Consider the following 21554-nt stretch of genomic DNA (forward strand, 5'->3'; position numbering starts at 1 on the left):
AACTTTCTGGAAATTTGTAATGTTTCATTATATGCACAATTAACATTCTACAAAACAGGGTTGGTTTGCTTTTTTTTTTTTAAAGGAAGGCCATTTCTGTGTAGTGTGTGTCAATGGTTTCTTTGTACTCCACTGCAATATACAGAAACAGAATGCCGCAAAGGATTTCTAGTTATATCAGTGTCAAACACACAGTGTTTTTAAGATTTTTACATAGTGAGTCCAGGATTGCACACTATACATTACTGGCTTTTTATTAACTAATCAAAACTGTTGCATTGCATGGCAGAGGCAATAACAATTATGTGCCGTCACCTTCAGTAGCAGGGAAAGAATTGGGGCATGGTGGAGCCTTCATTAAGAACTTTCATGTGACACTTATTTCTGGGCAGCAGATAGTGTTGTTTGCCTAGGGTTTGCAGGTTTTGGAAGGGTAGGAAAAGGTTCTTGGCATATTTGTAAAGGTTGCCTTCATGGCTGTCATATGTAGGAAACATTTTACTATTAATCTTGTATATGACAATGGAGAATCAGAATGTGATAGTAGGACATGACAGGCTACAAGATTCAAACTTAATAGTAAAGATAGTAATAGGAACAAAGAGACTAACACAGGACTATCATCATTGACCTCAGTCAACTTACAGTCATAGGGCCGGGATCCTACGAGCTTTGTCATCAGTATGTCCCCAGGAGAGTGTTACACTCTGCGGAGAACAATCTACTGGTGATCCTGGCCTCAAATATCCAGCTGTCCTCGACCAGAGGCAGGGCTTTTTTGGCCCTGGCTCTGACTTGGTAGAGCTCTCTGCCAAATACCCCCAGGGCCCTGTGGGACTTAATGCTCTTCTGCAGGGCCTGTAAGGCAGAGATGCTCACCTAGGCTTTTGGTTGAGGATAGCAATGGTTTCTACTCTAGCTGGCACCCTCCTCTTTCTCTCCATCACTTTGCTTCGGCCCCGCCTCGCCCTGCCCGTGAGACTGCAACTCAGACTGGAGTGGGCTTATGAGGAAAATTACAGACGCCATCTGAAATTGTTAATTGATTGTTGGGTTTACTGGTTTTCACATTGTTTTAAACTTTGTTGTACATTGCCCAGAGCTCTGTGCGTACAGGGATTGGGTGATTTATAAATCCAAAATATGAATAAATAAAGTTTGCACTGACAAAAAAGGAAGAAAGGGCGTTCTTTGGCCACTAAGAAGGCTGCAGGGTGTGTGTGTGTGTGTGTGTGTGTGTGGGACTTGCATAGGTTAAAGCCGTGTGGGACATGCATTACAGTGAAGCAGGGAATCACTGGGAAAGCTTGTGGGATCTAACCCTTAGGAATCCCAGGACTCCTTCTGATGACAGAGACAGGCCTGGGGGGAAATGCCCTGAACCTTAAATAGAGGCTTCTTGTGTGAAAGGGGGCAGGTGAAACTTTTTGTGGCGGTGAAACTTTTTGTGGCATGGAGGTAAACAACTTCACTGGTAAATAACATCCCATGAAGCCTCTGTAAAGGGACAGGTCATCCAGGATATCCTAAGAGAGAACAGGATAGAGTTTTGGTTGAAAAAGAACTTGCGCTCAGTTCCCGTAAAAGATATTACATGAGTGACAAATTGTGATTGGCCTGAATTGCAGGAGGTGTATCAGCTGTGAATTCTGTCAGGCTGGGAAACTGTAGCTCTCCACCTACAATTGTTGAAATCTCGCACATTTTTAAAAATTTGCTGTGGGTTGAAGCTTGGCATTGTGGTCTAAACAAGGCTTGTGTGTAGGATGGACATGTTCCCTCTAGGATGGCCATTCTTGCTTGACTTGAGTAGAAATTTAATTTTCTCCTCTCAGCTCTTTCTACCCAGCATTAACAATCATGTTAAAGGATGAGACTGATATTTTGCTTTATGAACTTATATTTGCTGTTACACTCACACAGTGGACTGTGCATACACACACACTTAGGCTCCGAAAGCTGTACAAATCACCTGTTGTGATACTACACATGTCTGCATAAGCCTCACATGTTAATGTAGGTGTCAGCTACACTGCCAGCCTGGTGAAGAAAGCACACATCTCCATTTTGTCAGCAAAAGAACAACCTAAGGAGAAACAACCCCCATTGTTGAACTGTCTGATGTCACGTATGCTGCATCTCTGCTTTATTTTACATTGGCATTTCCTGCTGGATGGACCCTTTGATGACCAGGGAATGGCCAAGCTTCAACTGCACTTCAAGGAGGTTCCTTGACGCCAAGTTTCACACTTGCCCAGATGCCCTACTTTGAGTTAGGTCTTAAGTTACAATATTGCCCAACCCTCTAGGTTGCCACCCCTCACTACACGCAACCAATAGGGTTAGTTTTGGGACGGACTAACAGGTGGGTCCACAGGTTGGCACAGTTGCCACCCACCCAGAGATCCACCTATAAAAGGTAAGGACCAGTCGCCTGGCCCTTGCTAGCCGCAATCCCCACAACACCCCCTGTCTGCTTTAACTCCCCTTTTGTCCAGCTTTCTGTACCCAAATCCTTGCCTCTACTGCCCACACAAGCTGGCTGGTTCTAGCTGTGTGTTAAACTTCCCTAGAATTCCATTTCTCCCCTATCCATTCTTCATTGGAATGGACAAGCTTCAGGACAGATAAGTATCACCCCTCATCACCCTACCTGCTAATGCAAATTTGCTTAAGTTTAATACTGTATTTCTAAGGAACTTGATTGAGTGTGTGTGAGCATCAGTATTGTTTGTATGTGATTTATATTTTCTTAAGTAAAAGACCGTTATTTTCAACAACACCAGCCTCGACTCCTTTTACTGGTAACCCTTGGTGGGAATTGGACCTTGGTATAGCTGGCAAGCACCCAGGTTCAGCAAACGTGGCCTATCAGCTGTCTGAATAATTTCCCTAATCATATATTTCTGGTGTTTTTTCCCATTTGTGTGCAGCTATTAGTTTTCCTTCACTTTGTGGGTTCTTATTTTTCTTAAGGGGAAAAGCAGTACATGTGACTTGAAAGTGTATTGAATTTTCAAAACAACAGTGATTCATTGGCTGAATTTCAGAATGTGGTAGTACCTTTAATTAACACCCCCCCAAAGTATACAGGTTTTTGCATTTCGTGTTGTTATGTCACTGTTGAGATAATCTCTTGTATAATAGGAATAGCGGTAGCTGACTCAGTGTTTCCTAGTTTCTTGTATAATAGGAATAGCGGTAGCTGAGTCAGTGTTTCCTGGATGCATCACCTGTCACTTTTATTTATTTTGGTTTTTCATATTGTAAGTGCCTTTTAACAAAGGTATAATGTTCATGGCTTTGGTGATCCTCTTTGAGGGCACATGAGTGCTAAAAAAGCAGCATAGACTTGTTTTAATAAGCATAACACTTCTAAAACCTTGCCGCTGGAAAAGCGAATAAAACGACTATAACTTCTGTCACATCAGGGTCCAGCAGTACCAGATGTGGTTGTTTTGCAGGTGGACTGAAAACTTGGAATGCACAAACCTGATAGTATTTAAGAATATTTTAGAGCTGTAGTTAGACTAAGGAAGTGTGGAATGGGTTGCGGTACAACAGAGTGCAGAGTAAGGTTTCTGAAGCAGGGAAGTGCAGCTATTGCATTCGTTTCTTGTTCAGATATACTGAATGACACGTTTCTAAGACAAAACACAAACTGATGACCTATTTCTCCAACCTGCCATCACGAGAGTTTAAAGACAAAAAGAGCTTAGAAAGTTCACTGTTAACTTGTTCTCCCCCTCCCTTCCTCCAGAGCAGAACTTCCACATTGAACCAGACTGTGGCAGTGTGTTCCAGCTTTTCCTTTGTGTCTTTCTTTTTCCTACAATGTTCCTAATTAGAATCCTTGGGAGAGATCTTGCATGTAGGCAAACACTAAAATCTTTGCACAGAATGACCTCCTTTTTTATCTTTAAGATCGTGGTCATTGTGTCAGTCACTGTGACTCACCAGTGAACCGTGGAATTAATATTGTATGCCAGCGATGTTTTTCAAATATGTTCAGATTTCTTTTCTTCTAACATAAATTATGCAAAAAGACTTCGCCCAAATTCGACTTGCTCTTCTTGTTCCGTTGTCTATAAAGTTAGTGCCACCTGTTATTAAAAATCACCTTAATGGGTGCTTTGAGGAATGAGTGTTTTCCTCCCTCTCTTTTAAAAAAAGATTTGATCTGACGTTCTGGTATCGATTGATGTTTCCTGCCCCTTTTTTTCTTTTTTCGAGTGATAAATATTTCTTCTTGAGTCTTCTCTTAGAATAATAATTGATTTAAAACCTTAAAAGTGTTGGCTTGGCTTTCATTAAGAAACTCTTAAGAGGCTCCCTTTTGTGAGTGTGATTACCAAATACTAGTTCGTGTGTACTAAATAAGCCCCCCCCCCCCCGTGTGGAGTTTCAGTTCCAGAATCCGGTTTTAAAGGCATAATAATGAGAGGGAAACTTTTAAAAGGTCAGTGCAGTGAGAAACGGCCTCTCCCCGGCTGCTTCTTCAAGGAGGATTCTCTCATAGACTTGTTGTCCCGTTGACGTTTAAAGGAGTTTATCGGAGTTGCCAGTAAATGGCTGATGTCTTTGGTGATCTCAGCAAGGCTGTCACAGGGATGTTTCATGGAAGATCTTGAAAGGCTATTTAGGTTTTTTTTTTTTTAATGAATGCCACACATAGTTATTGTTGTTTCCTCTGTTCTTGCACAGAGGAGAAAGTGGAGGGTGCTGGAACACAGAGTGGTTTTTTTCAACTCCACAAGGACAGATCCTATGATTTGTTTTAAAAATTAGGTAAATTGACCGAAAGTGCGGGAGACTTCTGAACAGAGTTGTCAGCTTGGTCAGATCAACCAACCCTTAATGCCAGATTACTGAGATGAAGCCAAACAGCGTGGGTCAGTTACCCCCCCCCCGCCACCGAAACGAAGTACAGAACAATACTTTTTTCCATGCCTCTGTTCATTCAATACAGTGTTTGGGATACAATTTCATGAATCACAGGTGGTCAGCTGCTTGTCTCTTTTCTGGCTTCCAAGCAGAATCTTGTATTCTTGCATTGCCGGGCGGCTAGAAAAGCCTCTCAGTGTATGCTGCCTGTTTGCTTTTGGTTGCCTGCAATAAATGGGAGAAGAATGACGAAGAAGCCTAGGATGAGCTGCATGAACTTGAGCAAAAAAAAAAAAAAAGCAGAATAGAAACATTTTAAACAAATTAATGAATAAACCATCTTTTCTTTGCTGTTGCTTAACGATCAAAAGTATCCCTCCCCCTTCCTGTCCAGCCACTTCACTGAATTCCTGAAAGTATTTTTTTTAAACTGTGGATCAAAATTAATCTTTTATAGCCCTCAGCTCCCTTTCTCTTGCTGATATGAGCCACCTGTCTTCCCTCTTTCTGTACAGCTTCTCCTAAACTGAAACAAAATAGATCTTTACAGTGTGTTCCCCATTCTCTCTTTCAATTTATCTGCCTTCTAAAATTCCTCTTGGAAGAAGCTGCAATAATGCCTGCATATTCCTGCTTCAAGAGTCATCATTAGCAGTTGGGGCAGGGAGGCTGAAGAGAAAGGGGAGGAAAACAGGGAGGAAGCAAACATTAGAAAGCATCATTGATACCTGAATGGGCCCAAAGTACAGGTTTTTTGTTGGTCTGTTCTTCTCTGCTAGTATGCAGGAGATAAAAGAAGTGCTGCTGAAAGTTTGTCATTCAGACTTAACAACCCACAGTTTCTATACTATAGTTAGAATGTCACCAGCAAACCACAGTTTGCTATGTGACTCTCTCTCCACTGATCTTTTACTTTTTGGTATTCATTGGTGTTTATTCCTTCATTGTAAAAAATGGGGGGGGGGAGAACAGAGTATTTTACTTGAGGTAACACTTCTCTGGGCTAAAAATGGGAGTATTTTACTCATTCCAGGACTGTGTAATAGGCCACTTTGTACATAATGTTTTATCCACATTTTGTCTGTTGCCACTGCACAAGAAAAATGTGCAAAAATTGTACCTAGCCATATGTGCATAATGCAGATGTCCCTATTTTTCTGTATTTAGAAAAACTCTCTATATTTGGGAAAAAACTAACTTTTGCTCCACTAGTATTTACAGTACTGCAAATAGTAGCATTTATATTGATACTCTTGTTTCTTCCTTGTACCGTTCCCCTCTTCCTTTTGCTTACTACAGTTGCTTGCTTCCTCCCTGTTCGTGCTCTGAAATATTATTTCTTTCCCAAAGTATATTTTTGTCGCACCAATTGTCAATCGCAGTAGCATTGTCAATTGCAAGGGGAAAGCCAATCTCACTCTGATCACACCAGATTTTCTATTTTTGTTAGGATGTATGGTGCTTTAAAGGAAGAGTTTGTGTTTTATGTTAAACACACACTAGTCTCATTTACCTGAAAACATTTTTCGGGGGGGGGGACTTTCTTCATAAAATACAGTAGCTTCTTGCAATGCAACCCCATCCAATCAGTATTTGGGGGCAAAGGGGCACACATGTGCAGGCCAAGACTCGACACATTGATCTGCTGATTTTCTATTCTTGTTATTCACGAAGAGTCTATTGTTATTCATAAAAATCTAGTAGCTTCTGTTTCTGCTAAGCACCAGGTGTTTCTTTAGACAATGCTAAAGAAATAAAAGAAGATAATATGATTTGTGGGCATTTCATTCATCTTTTTCTTCAGGTCCTTCCTAATTCTGCATATCTGTGAAAAGTAAAGATTAAATTTGAATGCTGAAACATTAGTTGTTTAATCATTAGTATGTTGATTAAACCACATTTGCTGTTTTGGAATATTAAAATGGCATGACACAAAAAAGAAAGCACAATTATCCTTAAAACATTTCCCTTACATAGAAGTATTTCTTTTTATTAAAATACTATTTTTTGCAAACACTGTCCCACTTTCCTAAATACTTAACTTATAATAACTCAAAATCATGATTTCTGATTACATTTGTCAGGCTTTATATTAAAAAATAAATGAGACAGCTATCTAGGAAAAACTAACTAGAATTCTGTATGGACATATTTAGGTACCATAAAACTGCAGAAAACAATTGAACAAAAATAATAATTAAAAACTAACCAGCTGAATTGACATTTTTACAGTAGTTCATATATGGCTTTATATTTTAAAATACAAAGCTCATGGGAACATTAACCAGATATTCTGGGTGCATTAAAATCCTTTTTAATGCTACACTGCCACAAAAAGGCCATCTGTATTATCTCTTCATTTTCTCATCTACCATAGTAAAATCCAGAACCTTGAGGCAGCATCACCAATCCAAAGGGCCAGAGGTCTTGCAATAAAATGTAATAATAACCAAGTCATATAATACAAAACAGAAATGCATGTTTCACAGCTAGGAAATCATCTGCAAGAACAAAACAGTGTAGACCTATGATGAGTTACACCCTTCTAAACCCACTAGCTCCATCAGACTTAGAAGGATAACAAAAAAAAAAAAAGAAGGTATTTTTCTGGTTGGGTATATTGAACCCAAAAAATATTGGTATTTTCTGATATTCCTGAATCCGAATACCGGCATGGTATTCGGATTCAGGAAATATTCCGGAAGCTCACATTTCTTCGGCTCCATTATACCCTATGGGGACCAATGGAGAATGGAGCTGCAAGAGGAGCCACCCCGGGATAGTCCAGGGTGGTGGGAGCTGAGAGCTCTGTGGGACTGGCTCCTCTTGCAGCTCCTGCTGCGCCGGCTGATCCAGGGCCGGCTCCTCTTGCAGCTCCTGCTGCGCCGGCTGATCCAGGGCTGGCTCCTCTTGCAGTTCAGTTGACACCAAGCTGTAAGAGGAGCCCAGCGGTATGGCAGAATATATCCAAATAAAAGTGTTTTTTAAAAAAGGCTTTTATTTGGGCTCAGCTGTACCAGTAGCTGATCAGATTCTTTGATCTGTATTTGGCTTAAATAATACCTGGAAATACTGGTAAGGTATTTTTCAGATATTTTTCTGTCTTGGCTTATTCTAAATGCACCCCCCCCCCCGACTACACCATAAGTCTCAGAACTTCTTGTAGGCTCTTTAGGGGATTCCAGTTGATGTAGTACATGCCTCTGTTCATGCACCTTTCCTGAGTGGTAGATCAGGCCTTCATCTAACTTGTTTGACAAATCTAGGTTTCTATCAACGTATCACCCTTAAAGGCATTGAAAGACCTTTAGGCACGCACAAGTCATGTCAGTAGTCACACCCTTCTGTGCAAATTGTGTACCAAAAAAATGGCTTTTGGCATCCAAAGGTCAGTTTAAACTGAAAGAGGAGTGGGGGGTGAGTTTAATTAAAATCTGGACCATATGCAACTAGGAATATCTGGCCAAATTGAAAGGAGATCATTCAGCCAGTTGGCCTACAGGACTATTAGTTGAAATAGTAGTTCTTATTAAGCTTGTTGTCACTGGCAAGTACTGTGTTCAAATTATAAGCGAGGTTTATTCGTAGTAGCTAATCTGTGCAGTTTATTTATTTATTTATTTATTAGATTTTTACCCTGCCCTCCCAGCAGAGCCAGCTCGGTTATCATGTGATAAGAATGGTGTAATGTTTTCACCCTTTCTCTGCGATGTCTTCATGTGCAGCCTTTATAAGGCACCACTCTGTGTTGTTCTGAGATGACATGTGCTATGCTGCCTCCTTGCCTTCCTTAGCATTCCCTACTTATTGTTGCTGCCACCAAAGGCTCTATGCCTTAGATTTCTTAGTTGGACCTAAAGAACAGGATGGCTTAGTTATAATTGGTAGAATGACAGAATGGTCAGCATGTGGGGGTGTCTCTAAGGTAAAGGGGGTTCCTTTACTCTAAATAAAATAGTTGTTTCTCTTAAACATAAATAGCATTTGTTTATAACAGTTTCTAACAGTTTATAACAGCCACCAAATGAGAAGGGAGCACTCACTGGAGAAGACCCTGATGCTGGGAAAGATTGAAGGTCAAAGAAGACGGGGATGGCAAAGGATGAGATGGTTAGACAGTGTCATAGATGCAACGAACATGAAATTGAGCCAACTTCAGAGGACGGCGGAAGACAGGAGGGCCTGGCGTGATCTGGTCCATGGGGTCGCGAAGAGTCGGACTCGACTGTGCGACTGAACAACAACAACATAACAGTTTCTGTATGGTTAATAAGCTCAATTATTTCAGATAGGTACGTAATTAGGGTCTCAAATAGTTGTATAGTTCTTCTTATTTCTCTAAAGTTCCTTAAACAGGCCTAGTCACAAAGGCTTATTTTCCTCACTTGAGACTTAGGCTCATAACCCCCACACAGAACACAGATTTCTCTTTACCCATCCTGCTCTCTATGCACACACTGCTCTGTCTCTCACGTAAAGCCTCTCTGAGCAAACCCAGTCAACTCCGCCCCCTAGGATACAGCTGCAGTCCAATCATAACACATTTCAATCAGCCACCCAGTGCCCTTTCTTATTTACAGGGCTGCATTTTAAATTACAGCAATATATATATAAAACTGCACACATTAAAATAAAACACACACAAATTATTTACATAGTGGAAACATTACAAATTGGTATATACATTTTCTCAAATGATTTTCACAATAATGACACACTGATCTTGGCAATTTCCAGTGTTATATCAGGGTGTAATCACAAACATTTGTGCAAAGGGTTAAGGTATGCATACTCACTGTCTGGATTAATTCAACAAGTGTACTGCTTCTAAACGTTAGTATAGCCCTAACATTTTTGCAGCATCTCATAAAACATTGTGTGGTGATGTTGGACTGGAACGGTAATTGATGTAGTTCATTTTAAGAACTTAATCTACAGATGGGACAAGACTTTGAGCCAGAACACACTTTATAAAAACATGGAACAGAGAACAGTATCTTCATCTTTGAGTTAGTTTGGTGTAGTAGTTAAGAGCGGTGGACTCTAATCTGGAGAACTGGGTTTGATTCCTCACTCCTGCATATGCAGCTGCTGGTGTGACCTTAGGTCAGTCACAAGTTCTCTCAGAGCTGTTCTCTCAAGAGCAGTTCTCTCAGAGCTCTCTCAGCCCCACCCACCTCACAGGGTGTCTGTTGTGGGGAGAGGAAGGGAAGGGGATTGTAAATCACTCTAAGACGCCAAGTGAAGGTTGGAGTATAAATCTGATCTCTTCTCTTCTTCTCCTTCTCCTTCTATGCAGACACACATGGAGACTGCACTTATGCAGGCCTGCAACAGAGTCCCCCCCCCAAAAAAAAGCTCTCTAGAAAGTTCAGAGTGCTCAGTCCCCTCCCCTCATAGGCCGGCTCCTTCCTGCCCAGCCAACATGTGTCAGGGTGGGGTGAGCGCTCCTTCCCCTAGTCCTGTCTTTGCCACCATCTTTGCTCTCTTCTGACCCTTGCAGGTTTCCTTTGTGTGCCCCCCCCCATCCCACCTTCTTATCTTTGTTTCTTCACTCTGCTTCATTCCTGCAAAAAGGGATTGGAAGGAGGACTGTATTACTATTGGGCTATGGCTCTCTTCAAAAAGTGTGTCAAATGTGGCCAGAAATGGTTCAATCAGATGACCGTGGAACTGTTTTCTGTGCCTGAGCGAGCCTCACAAAGTCTCTGCCTACTCTATTTGCAAGCAGTTCACTTCAAAGGCACTCTTGGACTGGGCTTCCAGACTGAAAGTTGCCCTTTGGGAGAAGGCTTTAGTGGCTCTGGGCAAAGATCAGACACCTTCTAAGGAACCGGAACTGGACTGCCAGTCCCCTTCAGGGTCAGTGCCATCAGAACCTGTATTAGAATCAGGCCCACTGTCAGCTCCAAAGAAATCCTTGGTGGCACGTAGCACCTCAGAACCACTGCCACAAAAGAAGAAATCAAAGTCAAAGCATAAGACTTATCCCTCCCCCACCACCCAACCGGGAACGGTTCCATCCCCTACCCGATGACCACAGATCCCTTCTCTGACTTGCAGATGGTTGCCATCTCCTTCATGCAATGTTGAAGTCACTGATGAAGTCATTGAGGGTGTCAGCATGGCAAATGAGGTTCAATGTGGGCAGGTGCAAAGTAATGCACATTGGAGCCAAAAATCCTAACTATAAATACACATTGATGGGGTCTGAATTGGCGGTAACTGACGAGGAGAGAGATCTTGGAGTCAGGGTAGATAACTCATTGAAGATGTCCACTCAGTGTGTGACTGCAGTAAAAAGGCAAATGCTATGCTGGAGGTTATTAGGAAGGGGATTGAAAACAAGTCAGCCAGTATCATAATGCCATAAATAGTTTTCCCAATTTTGCCCATAGATTATCTCTAGAGATAAACCTTCTGGCACTCACCTCCACCCAAAGGGTAGGAGAACTAAGGGCATTGCGGTGTTCCCCGGCCTTTACCAGGTTTTACCCTGATAAGGTTGTTCTCTGCCCTAGTCTGGAATTCCTCCAGAAGTTTTTTGTCAATTTTCCATGTTTCCCAGGACATAGTTCTGCCAGTATTTTTTTCCCTCCCACACATTGGACAAGGAACGAATGGTACACACATTAGGTCACAAGTAGGTCACTACTTTTTTATTCAGACCACAGTGCATCATTGCAGAAGGAGGACAACCTGCTGGTTTGGTTTGCTGGCCCCCACAAGGGCCAGGCAGCCTCCTCTCAAATCATACCATGCTGGGTTATCAAAGCCATTCAATAGGCATACTCTGTCTCCAAGATCAATTGCCCGTTCAATCTCAGGGCTCACTTGGCCAGGTCTCCATCTTCCTCTGCAGCCTTCCTCAGTAATGTCCCCTTAGACAGCATCTGCAAAGCAGCCACTTGGTCCTCCCCATCAACGCTCTTTGCAGTTGATGTTGATTCTAGATGGGATTCAACAGTGGGGAAAGTGGTTCTTCAGTCTTTATTTCAGGATCCCACTTCCACCTCCTACTGGTAAGTCAGTTTACTATTCTCCCATGTGGGACTGCACAGAAGCCACAAAGATGAAAACAAGTTTGTGCTTACCTGTAACTGTTGTTCATCAGATGGTCTTTTGTGCAGGTGCACATCCCTCCCTCCTTTATCTGCTGTGGGATCCTAATGCTCTTGAGGTCCTCCCACAACTGTAAGAAGGGACCAGGGGAAGGAGTGCTTGCCCCGCCCCCGTCATGTGTCTGCTGGGTGGGAAGAGGAGGAGGCTGAGCACTCTGAAGTTTCTAGTGACCGTTTAAAAAAAGATATCTCCGCAGCAGGCCTGCACAAGCGTGGTCCCCATGTGTGCCTGCACAGAGGACCACTTGATGGAATAACACTTACAGGTAAGTGCAACGTTATTTTCTACCACAAAATAATACTTTTTGTGTACAAAAATACACTGTGTACTGTGTACTGGGGTGTACTGAGTGGCACAGAGAGTTTTCACTGTGCTAGCAATAATTTCCTGGGAGGCAGGAAGATGGCAGTGGAATATTCTGTGTCATACAACAGTAGGTTGTGAAAGCTAGTATTACACATTACAGCTGTGGCAGGAACAGCAGTTGCCATCTATGTCTATGTGATGCTTGTAAATTTGGTCCAACTTCTAGAAATGACCTTTTAGAGAGAAACATTGTGTCATTCCCAGATTAGTTTTTCTTTTTCTCAACCTGAGAAACACCAAGTGGGAATCCATCCAGTCAGTACTGGACATATAAGAATAATAGTGTGTAACTATCTTCTTGGACCTCTGGTCTCAAAATATTCATCGAGGCACTACTGTTGTAGTGCCACCGTCACAGTGGCTTCATTCTCTGTGTCTCAGCAGCTGCATTCAGTCAGTCACTGCACTGGCATTCGTATCCTGTCTTTTTGCTTCTGCAGATCACATTCCCTCAACATGAGGCTTAGTAAGTAGGGAAGATGGAGCTGCGGTGGCTCAAGTGGTTAAGACGCTGAACTGCAGGCTGTGGAAGGTCAGTAGTTCAGCGGTTCAAGACCCGGGTGCCGCAAGACAGGGTGAGCTCCTGTCTCTAGTTCCAGCTCCTGCCAACCTAGCAGTTCGAAAGCAAGAAATTGCAAGTAGATAAATAGGTACCACTTCGGTGGGAAGGTAACAGCGTTCCGTGCGCCTCGGTGTTTAGTCATGCTGGCCACATGACCACGGAAACGTCTTCGGACAGCGCTGGCTCTTCGGCTTTGAAACGGAGATGAGCACCGCAACCCTAGAGTCGGATTCGACTGGCTTTCGAGCAAGGGAACCTTTACCTTTAAGTAGGGAAGATGGCTTTGTGCCAGATGGTTTTGCCCATGACATTCCCAGAAGGGTTTGGGGTGGTGAGATCCAGTTTTTCTATTAGAGGTTTTGAGGACAGCTCCCTTCACATCCCACTAGTATTACACCCACCAGAAGACAAAATGTGTTGGCTTCCTGCAGCTGAACCCTTCTCGAATGTTATTCTACATTTCCATATTACATTGGCCGATACATTTCGCCCCTAGCAGCAGCAATGCAGTTCTCAACTCTCTCTTAACAGTAGATGTCTTGATTGGTCAATAAAGAGCACTCTTAGTCTTAGTATTATTACCAGGGGCATACTTAAAACAGTTAATTAAAAATTATACTTAGTAGCACCTCCAGCAACATCTTGACATCAAGGAGGAGTTGTGGGATTTAGGGAGCCATGGCTAAGAAAGTATTGAGGCAAGGCAGTTCTCATGCAAGATCTTTCCAACACAGATTGTCCCTCTGTTATCATTTTAAATATAATTTGTAACACCATTTTTTCCACTTGTACATTTCCTGTGCATACTCGGATTTTGATACTGAATAAATAAACAAACACATAAAAACTCATATTGTATTTGTGTTTGTGTTGCTGTTTCTCGAGTGTTGCATTTTGCTTATTGCTGTAGTCCTTTCTTTGGTCAAGAGTTGCTAGTTGTCAAACTTTCTCTGTCCAGAGAAAGATAAGAGATTTTATTTTTAAAAATCTGTCTGTTGTTGCATTAGTGTTTCTGTTCCTTCCTCTGTTCATTTGATAGTGCTGCTTTTAAACTGAGTCAGTTTTCACATCTAGCTCTTTTCCTTATAGAATGTCTTAGGTCCTTCTCAGAATTTTAGACTGGCGAGAAGGCATAGGCTTAAGAGAAACCTACCAAATTAAAATAGAGGCTCAGCTTGTTCTTACCCTGGGCAGAAAACAGTGTGTACATGGGTGCACATGAGTGTTTGCAAGTTGCCTTCCATCTGCCTTCCATGTATAAAATTCAAGCAAGCAATGGCAGTTGCAAATGGTTTATGAATTTTCTTAATGTCTTTTTATATAGTCACGGGATTGGATCCAACAGAAGATTTCATAGAGGGAGTTGGTGAAGCAGATCTTTCTCTACCCTCATCTCTACCAAGCTGCTTGCCATTTGTCCCGGAATTCCTCTCTGAGGTTCAGTAGATCCTTACAAGCTAAATGTGCCGCAGGTTCAGAGTTTACTGCAGTGAGAGGGGACCATTGGTAAATTGCCATTTTTTTGTTTCTTCTACTGACACAGACCATGACTGGAAGCAGGGGGAAAGGTGATTTTACTTGATTCCCCATTATCTCTGAACCTCCTGTCCCACCCTGTGGTACATTTTACTTCTTAGGCACGCCTGACCTTCAGAGAGGAGTTCTGAGATAAATGTCAGGTTACTTGAGGACAGGGAGGCAAGGGAAGATCTGCTCTGCCAACACTGATCCTGAGGTTTTCCTGTGGATCCAGCACTGAAACATGATTTGTTCTTGGTAACTTCACGTCTGTTACTGAACGTCCAGGAAAGTTAAAATGCTCAGTCAGTGGTTTCTGGGCATTTTCCAGTCTTAATGGCATTTAGTTTGCATCCATTTATTCTCCAGACAGACAGAGTACAGTTTGGTTCATGTGAACGAGACAATGTGCACAATAGTATATTTCACAGAAGATGAGCACATGAATGAGGTATTAACAGTGTGACTGGTGGTCTTGGATCCAGTCACAGTCTCACTTAGAAGCTATGGTGACAGCATTGGGCCAGGATATAGTTTCTAGGTATGTTTATTGGTTGAATGGTCCATTGTTTATTCATCTTCAGCTCTTTGGAGTTCGCTGCTCTCTGTCACTGAAGTTTTTCAAAGAAATAAATTAATTAAAAGAATATATGAAAGCATGGAGGAAAGGAAGTAAGGCTTTAGTAGCAAGCTATTGTCTCCCATCATTATGTAAATTATACTGTATAAGACTTTGCTCTTTTTTTGGCCGTATTAGAATGTATTTGGAATGATTTATTGCTTACTTTTAATTATTGTTCAGCATTTTAAGCAAAGAAACACCAGCACATTAAATGTCATGGGTATAGGATTCTTCTGAACAGTCCTGAAGAGTCCAGATATTAAACTGTGACAGCTGAGCTTTGAAAATAATGCAGATGTGCAGTGTCAGATTGCATAATTCTACACAGCTCTTTCGATTCAAAGTATAGATATACAACTTTTTGTAAAACAGGGAAAAACCACTTGAATACAAAGTAGGGGTCCCCCCTAAAAAGTTGAGAAGAAAATGAACTGATCAGAGCAGGTATTCAGCTCTGCTAGACAGTAGATCTATAAATCATTGCTCAGAATTAAACCGCCTTTTTTTTTGGCCTGAACTAAAACTGAAACCAGATTAAACTGAAGATAAAGTTTTTGTTGTTGTTGAAACTCAACCTAAACCAGACCAAAGTTGACAGCAATGGAATAATGCTTAGTGGTACCAAAGTTATACTAAGCAACAGCAAAGTGTTTTACTTTCCAAAATTGTTGTTGCTGAGAGGAAATGTAGCTGTGTGAAGGACCACTTACAATTTGATTACTCTATTCTCAAAAACTGTGACAACTCCTGCCTATAGCATTGTAGGCAGAATACAGGTATCTTCTAGCCATACTGGACTTTCTCTGTTAACATAAGATGTAACTAATTATATTTGAGTAAGGTAGCATCATAGCTACTGAGATGCAAACACCAGTGACATTGGCTGTGGGAGAAAAAAAAGTAAAGGTTTGTTAGGTTTGAAGGCAAGTGTTTAGGTAAAGTTATCTTAAGCCTATGATTTAAAATCTAACTGTTGACTCTGTGTATAGACTGTTGTCTATATGCTGCTTAGTTATATCATCTGCCATTTTTCGGTGCTAGTGGCAGGATTACATAGGACAAAGCAAAACAAATTTTAATTCAGTATTTCAGACCTATAAAATTGTTGGCATATAGAAATGCTGATGGGGAAAGACAGAAACTTGCCTAATAGATCAATATAAATGCATTACTATGTGGAAATAAAACTGGATGTCTTGAGTTTGTCACATTAAAACCAGCAGAGTTCAGAACAAAATATGCTTCTAGGTTATGTTAGAGAACTATGGACATTCTGTTTTTGAATCAACAATTTATAGTAGTATCTCACATTAGGTATGTATCTAAGACATTGGTATGGTTCATGTAACAACAAACTATGTTTAGTTGTTGTGTGAATAAGTGGACAGATATTTGGGCTTGGACACTCCCTCTTCCCTTCACATACAGTCAGTCAATAATGAATGCATTTGTGGAAAGTTATGGGGAGACAGTGTTATGTCCAAACCCTAAACTGTAGTGTGCTGGCTTTCTTCACATCCAGGTTTTCAAACGTGAATGAAACCTGTTTTGGGATCCTGGTGTGGAGTAAGAAGAGAACATACCATAGCTTGCGGTTCCAGCAACATGACAGTCTTTGGTTTTTCCTAGAAAACAGAAATGTTTTATTTTTGAACTGTGTATGAGGCAAGGGCAAAGAATTCTTCAGGCTCGCTCATATAAACTACACATTAGGGTTTGTTATACCTGAACTTTGCCATTGCATGTTCGGTTTCATGTTAACTGTTGTTTTTATGATTGAGTTAAATACGTTTTTTAAAAATAAGGACTTGTAATGGAAATATTGAAAGAGTGCAAGTTCATTTAGAATTACCAAGTGGCTCTGCATTCATCTGCCGTTATGTGCACAGGCCCTTTCCGTGATGGTGGTAGTTCATAATGTTATCACAAAGGTACACTGGAAAATCTATCACAATGAGCTTCTGAGCCATAGTGAGGGCAGAAAGGTGATTAAAAAAAGAAAAGAAAAAGTTTTTCATCCATATCCCGGTGGCTCCTGTTTGCAGTAGTCCATTGCATTCCATAGCTATTGTCAGGGGTCATTTTGTAGAAAGAGAGGTGCAGGAGCTCATTAGCATAACTTATTTGCATATGCCACACATCCCTGACATCACCGGAAGTGTGTCAGAAGGCAACACCCACTGCCAGGCATCACTGGACTCTTTTGAATTGCTAGCTATGGGGGGGGGATGTGCAGATCTGCCCTCACAGAAGAGGGAGAGCTTGTACCTGAATAAACCTTGGCCTTAAAGGTGCCACTGGACTCCTTTGGATGTTTTGGATTGCTATCGGGGGGGGGGCTCTGCAACTTACCTGGCTGCTTCTTGTTCCTTGTGGCCCGGGGCTGCTGGGAGCAGGGGGCGGGGCTTGTTGCATGTGCCCGCCCCCTGGGCTCTTTACTGCCAGAGCTCCGCTCCTGTGCACTCCTGCAGGAAATAACCCCTGGCTATTGTTATGCTTCCCACTGAGGGTTGCCAGCCCCCAGGTTCCAGCAGGGATCCCTTTGCTTTTGGGAGCTCCAATCCATCGCCGGCCACTCGCCCCCAAACATGGACATCGTCGTGCAATGTCCCCAGTGTGATGACGTCACCCAGAATTGATGTCATCACCCGGAAGTGACATCATGATGTCAGTGACGTCCCCGGTGACCCTCTGGTTTTGGGGCATATTATGGTTTTGAAGTCCAAAAACCATAGAGTTTTTGCCCCCAAACAAAAGTGTCACATGGGTGATGCCATTGCACAGAGGACATTGCATGTGATATCCTGCTCACACCCAGAACGCTCCTCAAATTCCCCTGCTGTGATGGCAAGGGGACCTGGCAACCTTATTCCCACCACAGTGGAGTGGTCAAACAGATATAACCTTACCTTTCTGAGGATGTTTTGGGTGGTCTTTTCTCTGTATTAATTATCTTGCCTAATGTGATTATGAAGAATGTAATGTGCAAGCAGAAAGTACCTTTTACATCAATTCTCAAAAGGTGTGGCTATGGTTGGAGAAATTATTGTCCAAATGTGTTTGTTTACAAGTTGTCCAGATAATACTTTTCTCGTTCATCTTAGGCCATGTGTACCTAATGAGAACTCCACAGAGAAAAAAATATAATTGAAATTAAACAGATTGTGTGAATGGGCTAGCAACCTCTGAAAATAAGAAAAGCATATAAGAACCTTGGGCCTGACCTAGATAGCCCAGGCTAGCCTGATATCATCAGATCCTGGAAGCTAAGCAGGCTTGGTCCAGGCTACTATTTGGATGGGAGACCTCCAAGGAATACAAAGATCATGATGCGAAGGCAGGCACTGGCAAACCACCTCTGAACATCTCTTGCTTTGAAAACCCCACAGGGTTGCCATAAGTCAGCTATGACTTGATTGCACTTCCCACCACCATAAGAACCTGGGCATGCCATGTCTAAATTTCACTACCTGCTTCTATTACCAGATTACTTGTGCTTTTACAATAAAGGGTTATCCAGATCATCAGAATACTCTGTGTTAGAACAAAGCCATTTACCATTCTTTTTTCACTCTCTGTTCGCCTGTGCTCACTTTGACCCTAAACAGAAGGCTTCCCTGTTATTTTTCAGCTTGGTGAGGAGCAGTTGCTTGGGAACAGAGTAGTGGATAGGATACTTTTTTGGAAGAGGTGCTTGTGGAAAAGGGGCTTTGTACTGCATCATAATTTCTTCTGTGGGACATGTCTTGAAATGTGCGATTTGAGGACTGTGTTGTCCATATTTTACCAAAGATGTTTTCTCTTTTATTCATCATACAGATTGTGATGTTGTTGGTGCTTGTTTTCATAGTAATTTTGTTTATTTGTGTTCTTCAGGTAAAAAACCATACCTCTGCAGTTTATCTGAAGAAAATCCATCTGTTGCAGCACTACATCTTAAGAATGGAAGAAACCACATGCGAGAAAATTATGCCAGTGAATCTAAACCAGAGTTGACAACTGTGGCATCTATCCCAGAAAACAAGATCAAAGATCTTTTTCCAAAATACATGGATCGCAACATTTCCCCAGACCCAGAGAAATCAATATTTCAGTATAGCCAAGATCTCCCTTGCTCCAGTAGGACGGTTGACTTTACTTCCAGTATGGGCCAGCTAAATTCAGATGTGAAATTAGATCTGCAGGCCCCACTAGAAATGCAAACTAAGCAGTCTAAAGAGAACCTTCCAGATATGCATGAGCACTCTTTGCTCAGTAAAGATCCAGATGTGCAAGAGAAGATTCCATTAGATCTAAGTGAGAAGTCAACTAGAGGTGTTTCATGCAATACAAGTCTTACCTCAACCTTGCAGGCTGCTTTGATTGTCCATCCGTGTCCTTACTGCAGTCATAAGACCTATTACCCAGAAGTCTTGTGGATGCATAAAAGAATTTGGCACAAGGTCAGTTGTAATTCTGTGGCTCCTCCTTGGGTTCTGCAAAATGGATTCAGGAGTATAAAAAACAACTTGGTTTTTCTGGTGAGAAATGGTCGCACTGGTCCCCCTCCTGTTCTTGGTGGTAAAGAATGCCAGCCTTTGCCCATAGCTAGATTTACACGTACTCAGCTACCATGCGGGTTGTCAGGATCCAAAAACAATTCTTCTGGACATGGTGTAACTGCTAAGCCTGGGACTATGCCTAAAGATGTGCCCTCCATTAGTAACTGTGGCCCACGATCATCCAGCGTTGATGGGTACCGGCAGTCAAAACCGAACCACACCCATGAAAAATATAGCACAGTAGCCCAGCCATCCCAACTGAAAGTGAAATATGAAGTGAATTCCAAGTTGATGCAAGCGGGAAGCTTTAGCAGAAGTTCAACACCTTCCCAAACAATTGTATCTAGACCCAACTCACAGCCCTCCGACTGTAAGCAAGCAGAGAAATATACAGTTTCCCAAGTAAGTGCCGGGTTTCCCCCTCTAAGTAAGCATTGCACTCCAGACCCAGGAAAGGCCAAATTTGTGTCTTCACCTCAATTCCACTCTCCATGTAAGACTGAGCCATGCATCACTCAAGAAGACCCACCAGTGCCGCAGCAGGACCTGTTCCCAGAAGAGAGAATGAGATGAGGACCTTGGTAAATTGCACGGCAGGATCCAGAGCCAGTCCACTGATGCAGCCTCAGCCCATTATAGCAGGACCACCACCAATGGTGCATTCCATCAAACAAGAGCAACCATCAGAGGGGCACGAAAAGCGGCTGGACATTTTAAACATCTTTAAGACCTACATTCCAAAGGACCTTGCTTCTCTCTACCAAACATGGGGTGCCAATAGCTCTGCAGTGGACCATGCTGGTAAGGATCAAGAACTTCCTTCACGTTGTTTTAAATGGGTAGTTGTTTCCTTTACCTGCTAGAATTTTGAGTTCCTTGGCCTGTGGTTAATAACCCACACTGCAAACCTTCTACGGTATTATATTTCCGATGAGGTGCTAGATCACATTAACACTGTTTTTTTAAATAATTTCTTCTCATAATAAAATTAGTGGCACTGTCCTGATCACCAACACTGCACAAAGGGTCCTCCCCCCCCGGAAATTATCTGTAAACCCAGGAAAACCCTCCCAAATAGTGTTGACAACCTCTAGGTGTCCGCTGGAGATCTCCTGGGATTACAACTGATCACCAGAAAGGGAGATCAGTTCCCTTGAGGAAAAAATGGCTGCTTTGGAGAATAAATAAGACATTATGCCCCATAGAAGTCCCTCCCCAAATCCTGCCCCCCCCCCAGGCTCCATCCCGAAATCTTCAGGTATTTCCCAAACAGGAGTTGGCAACTCTGCTTTCATATGCTGCCAAAAAAGCCCCCTTCCCTTCTATGTAATAAATGCATCTGTTGGGGCTGTGATGTATGTAATATTCTGTGAAAGCTTCATTTATCTATGAGCTTCCATAATTTTAATTTTCTGTACATCCCTTGTACATGTTTGCAGAGCTGGTGAAAATAAATCAGTCCTATATATGCAGAGTTGTATTGTCAACTTTACCGCAATGCCAGGAGTGCAAAAAGTGTTAACCGTAGGCTACCCATAGCAGAGTGGAAGCATAGCAAAGAGGCGGGGGGGGGGAGAAGAGCCAGCTCTGACGAACAGACACATTACAGCTCCCCCTAGAGGTCAAATGGACTAAACATGCCTTGTGTCAGGATTTATATTAATAATAACTGTTCATATGCTGTCACCTATCTAACAATATCCTGTTTTCCATCCAAAAATGGACCCTCAGGGTGGATTATAGTAAGTTAAGATAATAATACAGGAAAAATAAAACTGTTATGTATAAAGTCCACTCCTTCGTTTCTCTTCTTAGTAATGTTATAGGAAAGGATTATCATTAAAAACCAACATCATTAAATAGTACAAGATAACCAACCTAATATATGAACCCATAAAGCTGCCTTATACTGAGTCTATCAAGGTCAATTTTGTCTACT

The 21554-nt window shown here is 42.1% G+C and overlaps 1 protein-coding gene across 1 annotated transcript in view; it reads left to right on the forward strand.

Annotated features, from left to right (window-relative positions):
- The window catches only part of ZNF516 (zinc finger protein 516), a 147949-nt gene that overhangs the window by 105162 nt on the left and 21233 nt on the right, over nt 1-21554 (forward strand). The window contains 2 exon segments of the mRNA XM_015416745.1: nt 18951-20156; nt 20159-20416. Coding sequence (XP_015272231.1) covers nt 18951-20156; nt 20159-20416 — 1464 coding nt within the window.

This window comes from Gekko japonicus, unplaced genomic scaffold (assembly GCF_001447785.1).
Source record: "Gekko japonicus isolate JY-2015 unplaced genomic scaffold, Gekko_japonicus_V1.1 scaffold39, whole genome shotgun sequence".
In the NCBI taxonomy this organism is placed as follows: domain Eukaryota; kingdom Metazoa; phylum Chordata; class Lepidosauria; order Squamata; family Gekkonidae; genus Gekko; species Gekko japonicus.